The following is an 18,948-nucleotide window of genomic DNA, read 5'->3' as shown; positions in this document are numbered from 1 at the left end:
TGCAGCAAGTTTTGGTTGCCTTCCACATTAACAAAGCAGCACTGGGACTTGTATTGGTTAGCCTTTGAACTCGGGGCGGAAGGCTGTGGGTTACTTCTGGTGGTCGAACCTTCCTCCTAACAAATTGGAGATGTCAGCCCACAGCCTCTCATAGGCTTGGTGCACATCAGAGCCGTGCTGGGCCTGTTGGGCTACCAAAAGGAAGGGAGGCCCAGCCAGGCCCTCTGCAGCCCTGGACACGCTGTTTAATAGCACCTCAGGTGCTGAGCCAAATCCTCCTGGCTTTTGGGAAGAAGGTGATGGTGGTCCTGGGCCCAGCAGCCTTGTAGAGCTGTGGCAGAACACAGTTGTTATTCCCAAAGGATGTTCTGCAGAAACCAGCCTTCCCCGCTGGAAACTCAGTGCCAAAAAATGGCTTGCAAAGAACTTTGGAGCCAGGGCGAGCCCTGCTCCATCCTGTCACCCCCCTCCCGGGGAGCCAGGCTCCAGGGAAAACAAACCTGAGAGGCTCCCCTCAGCAGTCCCGCAGGTCAGCAAAGCAGCCACAGCAGGGGATTTCTGCAGGAGAACACAGTGAAGTGGCGAGTCTGGCACAGAGTTCTTTTACAAAAACAAAAGCCGAAGCCTGTTGGTACAGTATGTATTTGGAAGGGTTAATGTCACATCTTCCAGTCTTTAATTACTTAACTATTCAATGCTTTCCTTAATGATAAACAGATGGATGTGGTCTAGTTCCTTCCTGTTCTAGCTCCATTGATTACATTGGACTAGCTGCTGGGCTGAATTTGGCCCCGGCTGTTTATCAAGACGTCTGCTCCACATTTCAGTCCCTCTGTCCACCCACCTCCATCCCCAAGAGCATGTGGCACCAGCAGCACCACAAGGTACGAGCTGTGGCCCCGCATCCCGCTTGCTGCCGGGGCCAGAGCTCAGCTATGCTGCCTGCGGCTCCAAGCCCAGCACTCCCAGCGTGTAAAAACCCAACAAAATCCTCATCAAATTCCTTCTCTATTAAAAGCAGCCCCTGAAGGATAAATAGTCTGCAGCTTGTAGTCAGGCTGGGCTCACACAAGCACCCACCTGCAGCTCCAGGTTGCCGATCACCATTTCACCATTGGTGTGTTCTGCACACCCTGTCCCTAGAGGGTAGATGGAGCATGGGGAGCACAGCTCCCATGGCAGGCAGCGCTGTCTGTGTTTCCGAGCTGCCTCTCTGGAGCTGAAACAAGTTATTTCTGCCCAGGGTGTGCAGAGACTGCTGCCAGGGAGCAGGGAGGTCACTCCAAAGCCCTGTCGTGTGGCTTGGCAAAGGCTCGGCCATGTGCATCGACCTGCAGCCTCACCCAAAGCGAGGTGCCGGTGCCTGGCCCCACCACATGGTAACAGCAAGGTGAGGGCCACATCCTGCTCAGAAAGCAGGAGGATTACTCTTCCTGTGGTTTATTCTTCTTGCAGCCTGTTGGGCAATTTGGGTTAGTTTGAGGAACCCCATCTTATCCTTCTAAATTTGGCCTCCTTTTTTTTTTTTTCTTTTTTCTTTTTGAAAAAACCCCGACTCTCTAGCAAATTGCAAACTGTGTTCCACGTGCGACGGTGCGGTGTTGGCCGGCTGAGCCTGCAGACAGCTTGCAGTAGCTCTGGAAGGTGTGCGCTCTTCTGTTTATCAAATGAGTGTTAACTCTGCAGCCTTCTGTTGATGATTTAAATGTCATCATCGCTAACTATTTCCCTGCTGCTCAAAACACGAAAGAGAAGCGAAGGCCAGAGAGGGGGCCTCTTCCTGAGGCCTCAGGTGGGCTTGCTGCGTGGGATGGGCTTGGAAAAAATACCCTGACTCTTCTCCATTACAAACCAGCTGCTGCTCAGGATTGGGCTGTGCTGGGAACAGCTAATGAGCCCCACACCCCCATGGGCTTTGCAGGTGGAACCCAGGGAAATGAAAGCAGAGTGGGGTAGGCTCACCCTGGCCAGGAAGGGATGGCCCTGGGACACATCCCAGGACACCCCCATGAAAGCCTGGAGCCAGACATCTCCCAAACAAGTCCCATGATGGGAGCCAAAACATGTCAGGTCTGCACCCCCCATTAACAGGGAGGCAGCACCTAAATTGTGAGGGAGCTCAGCAGAGAGTTAGATGGGGAATCAGGGCATCCCTGAGAGTTTCTCATCATGTTGCAGGGGACATGGTCCCAAAGCAAGCTGGGCAGGAGCACAGGGTGCCCCCTGCGAGCACGGGGACAGCAGCCTGTGGCACACTCAGGCCGCGGTGGCTCCGGTGGGTGCCACGGGCGGGTTTTGCCGTCAGTGAGTGACTGGTATTCAATTTTCCGATGCTGGAACGTTTGCTTTGTTGGCTTGTTCCCTTGGTTACGTGGTATATATTAAGGTCTCCATTTGGCTTCCTTATGCAATTAACTGGCGTTCTGTTGCACGGGTTTTGGAGACGTAATCAGAGCTAGAACTTCACGTCCAGGCTCGGCTCACCTGGCACACGCTGTGCTAGGCAGGTGCTGACCCTGCTCATTTTCAGGGAAATGTGCAAAACGTGACACAAAATGCAATACGAAATGCCTCTTGGCATTGACAACCCCAAGGTTTTGAGGGGGAGTGCTGTGGGACCGTGTCCTGGGTGCCCCCACACCCCGTGCCGCGGGTCCCTGCCCGGGTGCTTCCCGGCGCGGGCGCTGCTGGCTCTCCCTGCGGCTCACAGATTGTCAAAGTTTTCTGCACATCCCCATCCTGGAGGTATGTATGTGCTGTTCCTCTGCGGCCGTGGGTGTGCATATGGCTGTCTGTGTGGCAATAGCGTTTAATGCCAAAGCGGAGAGGACAACGTGTGTAGTAGCGGCGGGTGCCAGGAATCTGAGTTGCTGGAAAGCTGGGGGGGAGGCAGAGCCACGCACCGCACGCCGGGCCACCAACTGCGGCGGCGAGAGGAGCCCGGGGGCTTGGGCGAGGGAGGCGGTGAGGGGGACTCAGGATTAGTCAGTGTGGTGGGACGGGGAGGAAAAGCAGTGGCAAGGGGGTCCCGCAGCCAGGCAGCGATGCCCCTGCCCATGGAGGACTCGTCTTCCCCTGCTCTGTACGTGCCGGTGCTGGCCGAGGGGGTGCAGCATCTGTGCCCCCAGGATTTGTGGGCAGAGCAGGAGCTGGAGGGGAGAAGGTCTGCCAGCACATCTAGTGAGTTCCTCCCAACCCCTGAAGCCCTTCCGAGGGGTGGCCTTGCTTGACTCCAGCCCAACAATGCTTCCACAGCTGTCGATACCCTAACAGCACATCCTGGAGCTTTCCTTTTCCCCAGAGCTTTCCTTATGTCCCACTTGAATCTCCCTTGTTTCAGGCCTGTGGCTCCTTCTCTTGATCTCAGTTAGCACAACAAAGGTCCTGCAAGGCTCTGGAGCTGGCCTGGCCCCCTGGCCCGGGCTTTCTCCAGCCTCATTCTGGAAGCACAACGGGCTGGGGGACTTCCAGTCTGTGCCTCTGCAGCAGTGAAGAGCACGTAGCCTGGGCAAAACCACTCTGTCTTACAGCCCTGTAGCCAGGTCCCCCATCTCCCAGGGGGACCTGAAGTGTGAGGTTTGAGCCAGCCCCTCCCAAAGTCCTGTGGCCACATAACAACCCTGGAGGCTTCAATATGCAATCAGTTTTCAAATCTTCCTTATTCTGAGGCCTTCGCAGCTGCCTGAGGCCTGACTCTAATGACCTGGAGCATGCAGGTGAATGAGGTCTCTGAGTGCGTTTTGAAACTGCCACCTTATTTTTCTGTACCTTTGTAGTGATGGGGAAAATGGAGGTTTTTGACCTGCGCATTTAAGGTTTGCTATTTCAGAGCCTACAACCGCAACCCTTTGGCTTTTGGTTTTCTTTCTGATAAGCATTTCTCTGTCCCTTCGTGTGAGAGGTGTTCGGGCCCTCACCATTACATTTCATCGTCTTTGACACGATGGCTGTGGGAGTTTCGTGAGTGCAGGGAGCAGCATGGCACGCAGCATCGAGGCTGTACCATTCTGGTATTTGAGGGGCACCCTATATGAAAGGTGTATATCCCACTTTGTTTCCTTTGAGACCAGCTAATTCAAGAGAATAGATTAATCCAAATTACTTGCTCTTCCATGTTAACAAAACCAGGCTGCAAAATAGATTTTGAAGATATAAGCTACTGAAGATGTACATTGTGTTATTACAGACCTTTCTTTTTTTTTTTCCAGTCGACCAAGCCCCTTTCCTTGCTTCCTGCAGCAGTGAATTCCCGAGGTTAATTACATGCTGGGTAACAAAGGCGTCATTGCTTTGTGTGGATTTGGTTGAGCTCCTTTTCATTCCTCACAAAATGAGCTGCCAGAATAAAAGGTTTGAGCTAAAGTACATTAAAGTCAGTGGGCTTTGGATCATGCCCAGAAAGAAAAGCAGCGAGCGGTTTAATTCCAGGGCAGGCTTGCACAACTGCATTTGAGGTTGTCAGCTGTGACGGCATGGGTTTTGGGGTGGATTCTCCATATTCCAGTGCCCCGGGATGCATGCGGAGCCCTAACGCGCTCTTTCCCTCTCCCTAGGTGAACGGCAGCGATGGGATGTTTAAATACGAGGAGATCGTCTTGGAAAGGGTAAGTGCTGGCCGGGCGGCACGGTGCCGACCATGCGGGTGCCCTCCCCACAGGCAGCCCCCACTCACCCCAAAACACTCCCCAGAGCTGATGGGCAGGGGGGAGGGCTCCGCTCCCCTCCCTGGAGGGGCTTGGGGGTGTCTGGCTTTCCTTCCCCCGCAGCAGGGGGCTGGGCTCGCCGCTCCCCCCGCGCACCCCTCCAGAAGGGAGGGAGGAGGGTTTCTCCCTCACCTCCCTCTTTCGCACCCTCGCCCCCGCAGCCCCGCCAGCGCAGAGCTGGGGCTGGGGGGGGCTCTTTGTCACCGTCTTCGCTGGAAAATGGAGGCAGAAGGAGCTGCACTCACGCACGCGGGGGGGGGTTTCTGTCTCTCGCCTCTCGCCCGGCTGCCGCCCCCCTGCCCCAGTGGCTGGCTCTGCCTCGCCGCAGGGCACTGAGCCTGGTGATGCTGAGCAGCGAGGACAGGTTTTCTCGTAGCCCAGACTGCGGTGGGGGGGGTCTCCTGCCTGCGCCTTCCCCCATCTCGTGGTGAGACCCTGGCCACACAGAGCTGACGCTGGTTGCTGCGCCACAGCCGATAAAATCGGCTCCCACAGGGGACGGGGTTGGTGCTGGGAGCAGCGGGTGGTGCAGAGGCTGCATCCCTGTGCGCAGGAGGGATGGGGAGGGAGCAGGAAAAGCTGCCCCAAGCTTTGCTCCGAGGCGTGGGCACAGCGGGGTCAGGCAGCACCACGGGATGAGCTCTCTGCTGCATGCCGGGGGGCAGCCCTGTCCCACCCCGTGCAGGGCCTCCATCTCCTGGCACAGCAGCACGAGCGAGGCGACGGCCTCCTCCTCGCTGCTTGGCCAGCAGCGCAGGGGAAGACACATCACTCGTTCTCCTGTGCCTTTAGTCATCCCCCTCCTCCCCCCGGCTCTGCATCACGGAGGTGGGTGGACGGAAGGTTATCTGGGGCTGCAGCCTCACCCACCGCTTCCCCAGCGTGCCTGACGAAACGAGCCCAGGGGATGCTTCCTTTTTGGGCTGAGTGCTGCCTGCTCCGAGCCCTCTGTAGAGGCAAAAGCCTCGTGTTCGGGGATGCTGCAGAGCATCCTCAGCCCACAGCCGGCTGGGGCTGGCAGGGTCAGGCTGCTGTGCAGCTCTCACTGCTCTGCTGCTGCAGGGGTCTGCTGCCCGGCTCCAAGCAGCCAGAAACCACAAGGGAAATGCAGTGCCAGGACCAGCACAGACCTGACCCATGTCTGTCCCCTTTCCCTGGCCCGGTGGGACCACTGCGGCCCCATCTCCTTGCAGGAGGAGCTCCTTGCTGCCTGCAGGTGAGACACTGTCCCCTTGCCAGGATGTTCAGCTCCCAGAGACAACCCCAGCACATCCCAGCATCACTTCTCTGTGATTGATCCCTGTCTTTGTTTTAAAGGGCAAAGGCAGCAGCATTTTGGGGCAATAACCAAAATTGTGCCCGCAGAGGAGCATGGCAGTGGGTTGATGGGCACTGCACGTGTCTGCGGCAGGTGCTGCCCCCCACGTCTCCAGCAGCCCCAATGCCAGCAAAGAAATCTCTTGAAGTTGATTTCTTCTGGTTTATCAGAATAAAACCAACCCCCTCCTGGATCATTCCCAGATTTCTTAGCCAGCATCACAGAGCACCCTTCCAGAGCTGGACAGAGGCAAAGTCAGGAGTCCGCTTTAGGCAGCCACACCTCCTGGTGTCCTTGTGTGGGTGCAGCCCTCCTGACCATGGGTCCATCAGGGGGCTCCCAGAGCTCCCCATCACCTGTGGGTGAGCAGCAGCACCCTGGGGGCCCTGGGCAGCAGGGGCAGTGCTTGGCCTGAGCGCAGTTGTGTGTGAGAGGCGGGCACGGTAGGATGTGACTAAGTGTCAGCTCTTCCGCATGAGAAAACAAGGCAACAAGCCATCTGATTTTCAAGGCAGAGCAGGAAAAAAAAAATCAGTAATTGTCCACTTGCATCAGGCACGGCAGGGGAAGCAGTGCCCCTAAGTGTGTGACCGAGTGGGGTCCCACGAGTGGGGCAGGCAGCACGGGGCTGGGCAGAAGTGCCTGCTGATGGTGGGATGCTGCTGGGACACAGTGAGTGTGCCAGGACAGGGGCACGGCGTGGCTCCCTCCTTCCTCTTCAGGCTTCATCTCCATCCCTACAGCCCCCTCCACTGCCCTGGTGCAGAGTTTGGCACCAGCACCGCGGGGCTGACGAGGGAGCCACTTGTTTCACGGTGTCGAGACCCAGCACAGCACTGCAGGAGCCTCGGGGGGCGCAGGGGACAGATGCTGGTGGTGGGTCCAAGCCCCGTTTCTCCACACGGGCTGTGCCTTCAGTGTCTCCTCCTGGGGAGCCGCCAGCGAGGGGAGGTTTTCTCCGCCAAGGACCACCCCCTCGTCCCCCCGCACGCTGCCTGCCTCAGTCTCTCGGCAGAGACGTGGCGGCGAGGGAGGTCCTGGCGGCTCCCACGCTCCCGCTCCATCTGTTGGGTGCTCAGCGCCCAGCACCCGGGCTGACGAGCGCCGGCCTCCCCTCAGCCACGCACCCACTGCCCTCCCGGAGCAGGGGGGATGCTATAAGGGGGGGCTCGCTGCTGTCAGACCGGTGCTGCCAGCGAGGAAGTGGCCGCATGGGACAGCCGCCGCCTGTGGTTTCCCGCAGGGTAACTCCGGCCTCGGCTTCAGCATAGCAGGAGGGATCGACAACCCCCACATTCCAGATGACCCGGGCATCTTCATCACCAAAATCATCCCCGGGGGAGCGGCAGCCATGGATGGACGTTTGGGGTGAGTGTATGGGGCTGGGGGGGGGTCACCCCGGATCCTGGTTCCGTCTGCCCCACTGGTCAGCTCCCACCCCTGCTCCCTCCCAGCCCCTTACCCACGGCCAGGTCACCTCTGCAGGGATCCCCCTGCCACCAGCATCCTGCCTGCCCTCCCTGGCTCTGGCTCCCCTCCTTCCCTGTGCGTCCTGGGGCAGGATCCATCCTTCCCCCAGCTCCCTTCTCCAGTAGGGTGACAGCACAGGGACCAGCCTCACTGCCTCCCCCTTTGCCTCCGCCCCCTGGGGAGGGACCCCGCTGTCACCCCACATTTTTACTCCTGCAAACCTCCTCATCCCAAAGAGTGGGATCTGGCCAGCTCAAGCAGTTCCCCCTTCACATGAGCATCCTCACAGCCAGAGGAGGGTGGCAGAGATGAGTGTGGTAGCACGGACTGGCGGTTCTTGGGAGCTCAGGGCCACGTTGTACCCGCAGGGTGAATGACTGTGTGCTGCGAGTCAACGACGTGGACGTCTCCGAGGTGGTGCACAGCAAAGCCGTGGAGGCTCTGAAGGAAGCGGGCCCCGTGGTGCGGCTCGTGGTGCGGCGCCGGCAGCCCCCACCGGAGACCATCATGGAGGTCAACCTGATGAAGGGACCCAAAGGTGAGTCCCACGGGCTGGTGTGGGGTGTCCCCTGGGTGTCCGCCCCAGCGTTGCAGGGTGGGATGCTACGTGGCACAGGGTGTGGGGCAGCCCCACAGCGAAGCCAATAGCGGCTGGGCAGTGAGAAGGGGGCCCGTTGGGTCGGGAGCAGGGTCCCTCACCCTCTCCTCCCCTCCTGCTCATCCCCAGGACTGGGCTTCAGCATCGCAGGGGGCATCGGGAACCAGCACATCCCCGGGGACAACAGCATCTACATCACCAAGATCATCGAGGGAGGCGCTGCCCAGAAGGACGGGCGCCTGCAGATCGGGGACCGGCTGCTGGCGGTAAGCCCCGCGCCTGTGGTGGGCAGCCAGGCACCCGCAGTGCCACGGTGCCCATCCCTGGTCCCTTTTCCTGGGATCCCTGCTGGGACGGTGCTGCGGGAGGGGACAGCCACCATCTCACCACCCCCCTTGCCCCCCCCGGCAGGTGAATAACACCAACCTGCAGGACGTGCGGCACGAGGAGGCGGTGGCCGCCCTGAAGAACACCTCGGACATGGTGTACCTGAAGGTGGCCAAACCCGGCAGCCTGCACCTCAACGACATGTACGCGCCCCCCGACTACGCCAGCAGTACGTACGCTGCCCGTGGGGCAGCCCCGGGGCTCTGCGGGGACAGAAGGGATGGCACAGCAGGGATGGGGGATGGCATGTGCTGGAGCTGGCGGGAGGTGCCGGGCTGGTCTCTGCCATCCGCCTTGAAGCCGATTTCTGCTCCTGATGCCTGTCTCCTCTCCTGCAGCCTTCTCAGCCTTGGCTGACAACCACATAAGCCATAACTCCAGTCTGGGCTACCTGGGCAGCGTGGAGAACAAACCTGCCTACACCGTCCCCCCGCAAGTGACCCCCTCCAGGTACTCGCCCATCCCTCGGCACATGATTGGGGACGACGACTTCACCAGGTGAGAGCCAGGCACGGGCATCCCCAGAGCCTGCCCCTTCTCTTCCTTCCCTTTCTCTCCCTCACCTCATGCCCGTACCCTGCTGTAGAGGATGCAGAGCCTCAGCCGTGGCTGACAGCCTCTGTTTGTGGGTGCCGTGCAGGGGGTGAGGGGCTGGGGGGCACAGCTCTCGGTCCTAGTACAGCTCCTCTCCCCGTGCTCCCCAAGCCTGGGACCCCAGTCCTCCGCCCAGGTGCTGCGAGCCCTGGGGTGAGCAGTGATCCAGGGCTGGACGTTGGGCTCCAGCTGCGTGTTTAGGGCTGATGCTTGGGTCAGGACCAGGGTTGGCTCCGTGGTTATGAGCGAGGCTGCAGCCTCGTCCGGGCTGGGACGGTCCCGTTCTGTGACGCTGAAGGATCCCAGAGCAGAAGACCCTGATGTGCCATCGGGCATCAGGCAGGTGGTCTCGGAGAGCCCCTGCCATCACGTCCACCCCATCCCTTCCTCGCCTCTCCGTGGGCTCTGCTGTGCACCACGACCTCTGCAGCGCTCGCCCCATCCGGGTCCACGTCTCCTGTGTGCTCTCGGCACCGATACCACCGGTCCCACAGCCTGTCCCCGTGCTGCTTCCCCTCCGGATGCAGCCATTCACGAGCTGCCCGGGTGCCGGGGGAGGAGGATGCTGTGCTGCAGGAGCTCCGCTTTCTCCGTTTGTATTGCACCACAGAAGGTGACTGATTCCCAGCGCCACCGCACCATCTGGCCCTCCTCCAAGGACCCCTGATCCCCGCGGATCCCACACGTGCTGATGGCCTTGCTGGCAGGCCGGAGAGGGCCGAGAGCATCGTGCGACCCAGGCACCACCCAGCAGCGGTGGCTGCGGTGCAGCAGGAGCCGGCGGCCGCTAGAGGATGGTGCTGCCTTGCGAGGGCCCCACCGCAGCACGTTGAGCCCAGCGCCCCAGCTGCTGCCTCTTCCCCTCCTGCAGGCACGCGTGCTGCTGCAAGCAGGGACATGGAATCATGGAGTCATCGAATAGCCCGAATTAGAAGGGACCCACGAGGATCATCGAGTCCAACTCCTGGCTCCACAGAGGACCACCCAAAAATCAGACCACATATCTGAGAGCATTATCCGAATGCTTCTTGTACTCCATGCTGTGACCACTGCCCTGGGCAGCCTGTCCCAGTGCCCGGCCACCCTCTGGGTGCAGAACCTTTCCCTAACCCCCAGCCTGACCCTCCCCTGTCCCAGCTCCATGCCGTCCCCTCGGGTCCTGTCGCTGTTCCCAGAGAGCAGAGCTCAGCGCCTGCCCCTCCGCTCCCCTCCTGAGGCTGCCTTGAGGCCTCCCCTCAGCCTGCTCTGCTCGGGGCTGAACAAACCCAGGGACCTCAGCCTCTCCTCACACAATGTCCCCAGTGACCCTCGTGTCCTGCAGTACCTGGGAGCAGAGCAGCTGCTTCCCCATGAGCTGCACCATGGATATGCAGAGCTGGCACAGCCCCGCTGTGTGCCCAGGTCAGGGTGTCAGTGCCGCAGTGTCCAGCGTGGGATCCGTCTGCAGGAACATTGTCCCGCTCAGGATGCCTGGAGTGCGTACCGTGACTGAGACCTGGGATAAACGACTTACCTGCCTGGGGCTTTAGTTCCTCTCCTGGGTTCTTGTGGTGCCTCTCTACCATCTGCCTTCATCCGTGCTGGGGATGCTTCCTCAAGGGCAGCAGCAAAAAGCAAGGGGCAGAGCGAGTTCATCGGCTGGTTGGAAGCACGGGCTTGCAGACCCAGAAACCTGACCTATTTCTTCCTCAGGAAAATCTCTAGCCCCAGGCAAGGATTTGCTGCAGAGGGACAACCAGCTGCAGCCCTCCCTGCCCCTGGCAGCCCCCTGCACCTGCCTGGCCCCACAGCCTCCCCACCAACACTCCAGGGGCAGAGGAGAAGGCTCCAGGGGGACAGGAAGGGGTTAAGCCCACTGGGTCTAGCAGGCGCCAAAGCTTGCATCCCTGTCGTGCTTCTAAAAAAACCCAGGGTGTGGGGATGGGACCGGGAAGCCAAGTGCCCCGCTGCCTTGCCAGGCGGGAGGCAGAGAGAACCAGCGCTGGGTGCAGAGCTCGGGGTGTTCCTGCCCCCCGGCCCCACCACGCCGCGATGTTCACCGTCAACGTCTCCTCCTCCATGTCCTACCGGGGACAGCCGCCCCCGTCCCCTGCCAGGCAGCAGCGGGGCCACGGGAGCAAGTGCGAGCAGAGGTACCGGGAGGGAAGGCGGCACGGGGAGAGGAGCTGCTCACAGCTGGGAGGGTCAGGCAGGGCTGGGTGTCCTTCCGTCTGTCTGTCTGTCTGTCTGTCTGTCTCCTGCTGCCCTTGCTCCTTATAAGGTGACAGCCCGAGCTGTCTGAGTGACATTCAGCCCATCGGGACTCCCCAAAGGGGAGGGAAGGTTCCTGGGGTGATGGCTTGGGTCCCCAGAGGCAAAACCTGCCTCCTGCAAGTGCTGAGAGCACCAAAACCTTCCCCAGTCAGCCCAGGTGACAGCACTGATGCTGCGGGCTGGCCAGGGGGGATGAAGAAGACATTTTCTTGCGAGAATCACCTGGGAGAACGCTGCTGGGCTGCAGGCCTTCGTGCTGGCTGCTGAGCCAAGCGTTATTCCCCTGGGTGCCCGCATCTTCCTACCTGCCACAGCAGCTCGGGGAGCAGCCCCCTGCCCCAGCCGTCCCTTGGCACGGGGCTGCCAGCATTGTAGGATCCACCGCGAGTGTCATGGTGTTGCCTGAGGCACTGGCACCACTTCTACCACGTCCTGGAGGATGTGGGTGGGCGAGGATGCTGAGCTCCCTGGCCTTGCGGCACCTACCCCATATCCAGCCCATCCATGCTGGTCACCGAGCTGACGTGCCGATGGTCCCCGATGCCACGTCGGCTGGCAATTGCTGTTGGTCCGTGCATTTTTGCCAGGGTGCGCTCGCTGGCGTCACTTGTTCCTTGTGCTTTGAACGCAGCCCTTGAGCTGGGAGCTGCCGCCGTTCCTATCGCGCTTATTTTTTTCCTAGCTGAAAAATCGGCGCTGGATTTTTGCGATGCCAGGCAGTCTTTCTGCCTGTGCCTGCCTATTGTTTGAACTGCAGAAGAATTAAGTCATCGTTGAAAAATTCAGGGCTGCTGGTGTGCCGCCGCTGAGCCGTGCGGGGCTGCGCCGTGTGTGTCTGTGCGGCTGCGGGCATGAGGGCCGTGCAGGGTGCGGGGGGCTGCGATTCCCCTGTCCTGGCACCGTCCCCAGTGTCTGGGCTCCCGGTGCCTCCATGCTGTGCATGATGCCCCCAGCTGATGCTCTGTCCCTGTGTGTGCTCTGCTTTGTGTCACTGTGAGCCCCAGTTGTGCGGTGCACCTCCCCTGCCCCAGCCCCTGGCCCCATCACCCGCGTTGTTTCTCCTCACCCTGATGTCCAAATGTCCCTTGTCTGTCCCACCAGAGAGCCCCGGAAAATCATCCTGCACAAAGGCTCCACCGGCCTGGGCTTCAACATTGTCGGGGGGGAAGATGGAGAGGGCATCTTCGTGTCCTTCATCCTGGCCGGAGGCCCTGCCGACCTCAGCGGGGAGCTGCGGAGGGGAGACCGCATCCTCTCGGTGAGTTGGCCTGGCGGGGAGGGACGGGCACCGGGCACCCACCTGGGGGCAGACCCATGTCTGGGGGTACCGGGGCTGCGGGGACGTGGTACAGCACCATCCATCCCTTAGTGCTGGTGTGGCCGAGGCCCCTGGGTGCGGGGCCCTGTGGTTCCCTGCCCGGTGTGGTCCTGGCACAGAGCAGGGGCTGGTGGGGTGGGCAGCCCCGGTTCTGTGCTGGCTGGGGTGTTGGTACTGGGGGTGATGGTACTGGGGGTGTCACTACCGGGGGTATTGGTACTGGGGCTGTCGGTACGGGGGGTGTTGGTTCTGGGGTTGTTGGTACTGGGGTTATTGGTACTGGGGGTGATGGTACTGGGGCTGTCAGTACGGGGGGTGTTGGTTCTGGGGTTGTTGGTACTGGGGTTATTGGTACTGGGGGTGTTGGTACTGGGAGTGTCGATACTGGGGGTGTTGGTACTGGGGTTATTGGTACAGGGGGTGTCAGTACTGGGGGTGTGGGTACAGGGTGTGTGGGTACCGGGCGGGGTGGTGGTCCCGCAGGCACATGGCGGTGCAGCGGCTGTCCCGGTGTGACGGAGCCGCGCTGTCCCGGCAGGTGAACGGCGTCAACCTGCGCAACGCCACCCACGAGCAGGCAGCAGCGGCGCTGAAGCGGGCGGGGCAGACGGTGACCATCATCGCGCAGTACCGGCCCGAAGGTACCGGCACCCGCACCCGCACCGGGACGGGGCGGCGCGCCATATGCAAATGAGGGGGGCGTGGTCTATGTAAATGAACGGGGCGTGGCCGTGTGTGGCGCGCCGGGCCCGGGGAGGGAGTGGGCGTGGATTGGCTGGGAGCGGAGCCGGGGGGCGGGGCGAGGCGGGAAGCGCGGGCTCCGATTGGGCGGCGCGGCGGGAGGGGGCGTGTCCCCGCCGTCCCGCCGGCGGTGCCTGCGCGGCTTTGTGTGTGCGGCCCGGGCGGCTCCGGGGCTGCTGCCGGGGCGCCGCCGCCGCCGCCTCCCTCCCGCCCTCCGCGCCGGCCGCAGGTGAGCACGGGCCCGGTCCCCGGCCCCCCCCCAGCCCCCGTATCCCGGGCACAGCCGGGCCCGGGGGGCTCCTACCCGGGGCGGGGACCCCCTCGGGGCCGCCCCCCGCCGGTCCCCGCCGCCCGCGGCAGACAAAGAGCGGCCCCGGGCGCTGCCGCCGCCGCCGCCGGGCCAAGCCCCGGCCGCCCCCCGCTGCCCCCGCCCGGCCCCGCTTCCGCATCCCGCCGGGCAGGAAGGGAGCGGGGCCGGGAGCACCGCCGGGGGAGCGCTTGGGCTGCTCGGGGTTTTTTTTTTTTCCCCTCCTCCTCGCTTCCAGGAAGCGCTCCCGGCTCTCGTGTCCCCGGTGCCGCTCGTTCCGTGAGCTCCGGCACGGGGGGGACACGGGGGGGTGCTGGGTGTGCCGGGCACGGGTCGCTGGGAGCCCCCCAGGTGTTGCTCGAGCCTCAGCTGGGGGCCCCCCGGGGCTGTGTTGGGCACCCCAAGCCCTGCGGGGAAGGGGCTGGTGGGGCCGGCATCCCCCTGAGGGGTGGGGTGCGTGGTGCCAAGTGGTTGTATTGCCCATGCAGGGCACGGGGCTGTGCTGGTGGAAGAGCGAGAGCTGGGCTGTGGGTGCCCCAGGGGGAGCAGTGGCTCCAGTGAGTGTGCTGGCTGTGCTGGCTTCCCAAAATCATGACCTGCTTGTGCAGAAGGGAATCGCACCTATAGCAATGCAAAGCAAAGCGTGAGCCTGGCTGCAGCAAACCCAGCCTGAAAACAGGGCGGGAGGTGTTGCTGGCCAAAGGCAGGTCCTGAGGGCCCATCAGGAGGGGCTCTGAGGAGCGGATCCGTGCGTGGAGAGCTGCCTTTCGTCTGTGTGCTGTGTGTGAGCAGGAGCAGGGCTGGCACAGGGTGCTGGATGAACACGCACGTGCTCAAGTTGTGCTCTGCTCTAGGGTCTAACCTCCGTGCGGCTTCGAGGCAGCAGCGAGGCCGCTTGTATAAGCCTCGTGGATTAGCTGCCCTCCTGGTGGGGTCCCGGGAGTGGTTGGGAGTGGAGGAGAGCAAAGACAGAGCTGGGGAAGGATGGCAGGAGTCACGGTCCTGCCTCACTTCTGAGCGCCCGTACCTGGCACTGCCCCAAGCTGTCTTGCAAGGAGGCTGCTCCGTGTGCTGCTGCCTCTGAGCTGTTTGGAAGAGCTCTTTCCTCAGAGCGTTTCTCCCTGTGAACTTTGTCCGCTGTTATCACAAGCACTCAGGTTTGGCAATTACACCTCCTGAAGCCCCATAGAGCGCGGCTTTGATTTTCCTTCGCTTTAAAACGCAAAAACTCAAGTGGTGGCGTTCCTCCGAGCTGGCTGCTAACAGGGAACTGCTGAGACCTCACAGCGACTTCCAGAAGTTGCCAAGCTTTCGGCACCTCTGTGCTCGGTGCCACTCATCTGAGCGTGCAGCACGGCGTGCCCTGGGCCCGTGCTCTCCGTGCCTGGGCGGTGTTTGTACTTTGACCCCCCCAGCTCCAAGGTGCGTGGACTCAGGGCAGTAAAACGCTTGGCTGAAGAGGAGCGATGGAGCAGATTGCAGATCTCATGTGTGACAGGCGCCGGGCTGGAGCCTGCGGCTGAAAGGTCCCCGGGATCTGCTGATGGCCGGATCCAGCCTGAGCCAGGCAGGCGTTTGTGTGCCTAAAGCAGTGCACGTGCACCGGGCTTTGTGCATGCTCAGGGACCGCTCTCTGATGCGGCTCCCCGCGCTCTCACTGCACTTTCTCCCTTTGTGCTCTGGACACAAGGAAAAAGCCCAATTGCCGGGGCTGCAGCAGAGAGCAGGTTGGGAGGGAGCGGCTCCATCACGCTCTGGCTCCGCTGCCGTGTGCCGGCTCCATTTGCTGGGCTTGTTTGCCATAGAAACAGCAGCTCTGCAGGGAAATGAGCCGGGGGATCACAGCGAGCATTAGCCCGTGCGGAGCTGAAGCCAGCGCTATTGAAAACAGGATGCGTTTTCCACTGCGAGGGTGGAGAGGCAGGGAGAGCGGCAGACAATGACCCTGTGGATGTCTAATCCCAACGCTTTGAAACCTGGGCAGCTGAAATCCCTTCGGGCTTTCTCGTGGAAGAATGCAGAGGCCAAAGGTTCCTCTGGGAGGGCATTGGGGCCACGGGGGGGCTGCTCTGTGCCCTGCGGGCTCAGCCCCTCTCCAGGAGCACCTGCATGGGACCAGCTCTGGAGGAAGGGCCACAAGGGCGCAGGGCGTTGCTTCACCACCTCGCTAGGTGGAAATAACAAAGCGCTGCTCCTCCTGGCGTCAGGCTCCCACAGCGGGACCTCTTGCAGCAGCAGTGAGGCGGTGGCACTTGAAACGAGAGGCGCGAGTTCACCTGTTGCATATTTTCGATCTTGATAAGTGTGTCCCGAACACGTCCAGCGCCCGGCTGCTGTGGGAGTGCCGGGGAGGTGGGGATTAGTAAGAGCTCCTGGCGCTCACCTCCCTGCTGTGCAGCGGGCAGCTTTCCCGGGCGAGTTTCTGCTGCGCGGCAGCTCTCCTTCCAGGATGCAGAGGCAAGGTGGATATGAGCCAGTGCACAGAGACAGAAGTGCTGCTCGCTGGGGGTTACCTGCCAATAATTGTCGAGGAGGCTGTTCCAGCACGCAGATAAGGGGGGCCCGGTTGCAGCCGAGCACATCCTATGCTCGCTCCTGGGGTAACCCTGCCTTCCCCTGTGCTTGCAGGGAGGCTCCGGCTTTGCTTTTGCAGCTGGCTGTTCCTCCTCCGCCCCGCGTTGCCGAGCTGCTGCTTGGCTGGCACCTCTCGCCTCGCCCTGCTTCCCTTCCATCCCGCAGCGGTGGCACCCTGCCACCCCGCTGCTGGCAGAGCCGAACCCTGCAAGGAGACATCTGGGCTCGCTCCGTGCAGCGCTCAGCCTCCCGCACCGCCTGGGAGTGCCCGTGCAGCAAGGTGAGGGTGCCTGGAGTGGCTCTGCCCCGGGCACAGGGTGCCCACAGCTGCCCCCGCTCCCCTCTGGCTCCGCTGTCGAGCCAGCAGCTGGGGTGGCACTTAGGGAAAGGACGAGGTGGCCCAGCAGCGAGCAGGGCAGCGCGTGGGGAGGTGCTGGCTGAGGGGGGGACGTGGCCGCAGTGCAGGCAGAGCGGTGGCTTGCCCGTGCTGGGAGCTGGCACGGAGCCCGAGCTCCTCTGGGGTTAAACCTGTGCAAAGCAGCCGCTGCCAAGCGCAGCACGCACAGTGAGCAGCTCCGTGCTTGCTGTCGCAGTTTCCTCGCTGCTCTGGAGCCCCGTAACAAATGAGGCGTGGGGCCCGGCGGTGTGCCAGGAAGCCCAGCTCCGCTCCACGCTCCTGCAGAGCTCCAGGACATGGGTTCCTCGGCGCAGGTCGTGCCCCTGATCCGTGCTGGGGGTGCTGCTATCCTCCCTGGCACAGGGCGAGAGGTTGCCAGCAGGGCTTAGCTCAGGCTTCAGCTCCCTTCTGTCTGTTGGGTGCTGCATCAGTACAGCTCTGGGCGCAGTTAGGGGTGTGTGAAGTGCTGCTTTGGTGTGATAATTTTATTTTCTACTGGAATAAGCGTTGCCCTCGTTGTGCGTCTGCCTGTGCTGGCTGTAAGGCTGCCCCTGCCTCCTGATGTCTGGGGGCTGCTGCCACAGGGGCTCCCTTTGTCCCGGTAAGCTGCAGCCAGCCTGTGCTGGCTGGGATCTGCAGCACCAACCCCAACCCTTGCTTCTCAGAGGGAAAACCTTTAACACGCAGCTGGGGAGGCGGCAGCCCCATCTCTAACATCCCATAGGACAAACCCCAGTGGCTCAGCAGCGCCCTGAGCACAGCCACGGCCCTTACAGAGCGAGAAGCTGCTGGGATCACACACCCCGAGTAGGAACTTGCAGTCAGGGAGCGTTGTCCATGAAATTTTAACATGCCTCCGAGCACATCTCTGCCTTTCTGCCCCTGCCCTGGGCTCCCTGCCTCCTTCCCTGCGCAGTGCAGGTGTTAGGGGGTGAAATGGTGGCACAGGTAGGAGCAACGCTCCCAAACTTCCCACAGGGCACAGCAAATCCATCAGCCAGACGGGCCAGGAGGGGATGGGGGCCACAGCCTTCACGTAGCCCCCCCGAGCCACACAGGGGGGGCTGCGGGAAAGGGGAGCGCAAGGAGAGCTGCTGCTTGAGATGGCACAAAGAGGAGGAAACCCAGCTTGCTTTCCCCTTCTTGCTGCACGCCCGCCAAGGGTAGTGCAGCGGCAGGCTGCTTGCAGATGGCTTGTCAAGCTGTCCCAAACGGCAGGTTCACATGTGCTGCGTATGCTGGGGTTTGGGGTTTTCAGAAAACCAGCAGAGCAGGCTTCAGAGGCTGGGGCTGCAGCACGGCTCCTGTACGTGGCTGTGGAATTTTTATGTGCGGGTTGGGGTTTTTGGTGCGTATCTTTTTTTTTTTTTTTCCTCCTGTAGTCGTCGAGTATAATTCGACAGCTCTGTGCAGAAAGGAGGTCTCGAGCAGGGTCTGGCTGCACACTTCAGGGCTAGATAGCCAGGAAATGCCAAGCCACAGTTGCGTAACCCCAACCCCACCGACAACAGCGGAGCAGGCTCCCTCCGTGCACAGCGAGGGGCTGACTTTCAAACAGCCCGCGGTGCATTTCTCAGCAGTGATCCCCCTGCATGTGCGGGATGCAGCTCTGCGGGCTGGGCAGCACCCTGCACGATCCGCACGGCGTTGGGGGCAGCACCCCCAGTGCACACACATGGCTCGTGACACCCTGGGGGCTTTTGTAACCCACGTGTCCATGCCCGGTGCTCCCCGGCAGGCTGTTTGATCTGTCACACCGACAAACACCCTTTGCTGGGTGCTATCGGGAAGGAGGGAGCAGGGCCACCTCTGTTGCTCTCCTCCTGTCCTTTGGCTGCACGGGAGCAAACAATCCCTGCTCTGCCCTGGGTGCGCGGGGCCGGAGCCTCCGCCCTCCGCTTTGGGGCTGACCTTTACACCCAGCTGAAGGTCGGGGAGGGAGGGAGGAGCTGCAGGTGGTGGCAGCTCCCGTCCTGCCGCTGCCGGAGGTGCCGCGGGCTCCTGGAGGGTCTCGTGCTGCCTGGGATGTAGGTGCCAACAGGTGAATCCCCCCCTCTCGCTTCCTAGGGCTGCGGGGTGTGCTTTGTCCCCCACCCTGAGCCAGGGACGGGCTGGGGGCTGCCACCAAGTTGGGGGCTGTGGTGCTGCGTGTGGAGCCCTCACCCTGTGCTGGCATCGGTGGCCGGGTGGCAGCCGTCCCCCTGTGCCTGCTGCGTGCCTGGGGCTCTGCTGCCAGGCACTGGTGGGCTGGGACCTGTGGCGTGGGGCAGCTGCTATCCAACCATGCC

At 61.9% G+C, this 18,948-nt stretch overlaps 1 protein-coding gene across 11 annotated transcripts in view; it reads left to right on the top strand.

Moving 5' to 3' along the window:
* Positions 1 to 18,948, top strand: part of DLG3 (discs large MAGUK scaffold protein 3) — an 80,785-nt gene that overhangs the window by 43,197 nt on the left and 18,640 nt on the right. For 7 of the 11 annotated variants that reach the window (XM_038184315.2, XM_038184316.2, XM_038184314.2 and 4 more), the window contains 8 exons: positions 4,554 to 4,604; positions 7,265 to 7,389; positions 7,860 to 8,029; positions 8,219 to 8,355; positions 8,501 to 8,645; positions 8,815 to 8,974; positions 12,425 to 12,581; positions 13,180 to 13,282. In XM_038184315.2, coding sequence (XP_038040243.1) covers positions 4,554 to 4,604; positions 7,265 to 7,389; positions 7,860 to 8,029; positions 8,219 to 8,355; positions 8,501 to 8,645; positions 8,815 to 8,974; positions 12,425 to 12,581; positions 13,180 to 13,282 — 1,048 coding nt within the window. Of the gene's footprint in view, positions 1 to 1,786; positions 2,746 to 4,553; positions 4,605 to 7,264; positions 7,390 to 7,859; positions 8,030 to 8,218; positions 8,356 to 8,500; positions 8,646 to 8,814; positions 8,975 to 12,424; positions 12,582 to 13,179; positions 13,283 to 13,457; positions 13,612 to 18,555; positions 18,702 to 18,948 lie in introns of those variants that run through there. The other 4 variants (XM_072042833.1, XM_038184321.2, XM_038184322.2 and 1 more) reach the window with 4 other exon arrangements.

This window comes from Anas platyrhynchos, chromosome 10 (genome assembly GCF_047663525.1).
Source record: "Anas platyrhynchos isolate ZD024472 breed Pekin duck chromosome 10, IASCAAS_PekinDuck_T2T, whole genome shotgun sequence".
In the NCBI taxonomy this organism is placed as follows: domain Eukaryota; kingdom Metazoa; phylum Chordata; class Aves; order Anseriformes; family Anatidae; genus Anas; species Anas platyrhynchos.
Note: the sequence above shows the minus strand (reverse complement) of the source record. Positions and strands in the feature narration are given on the sequence as shown.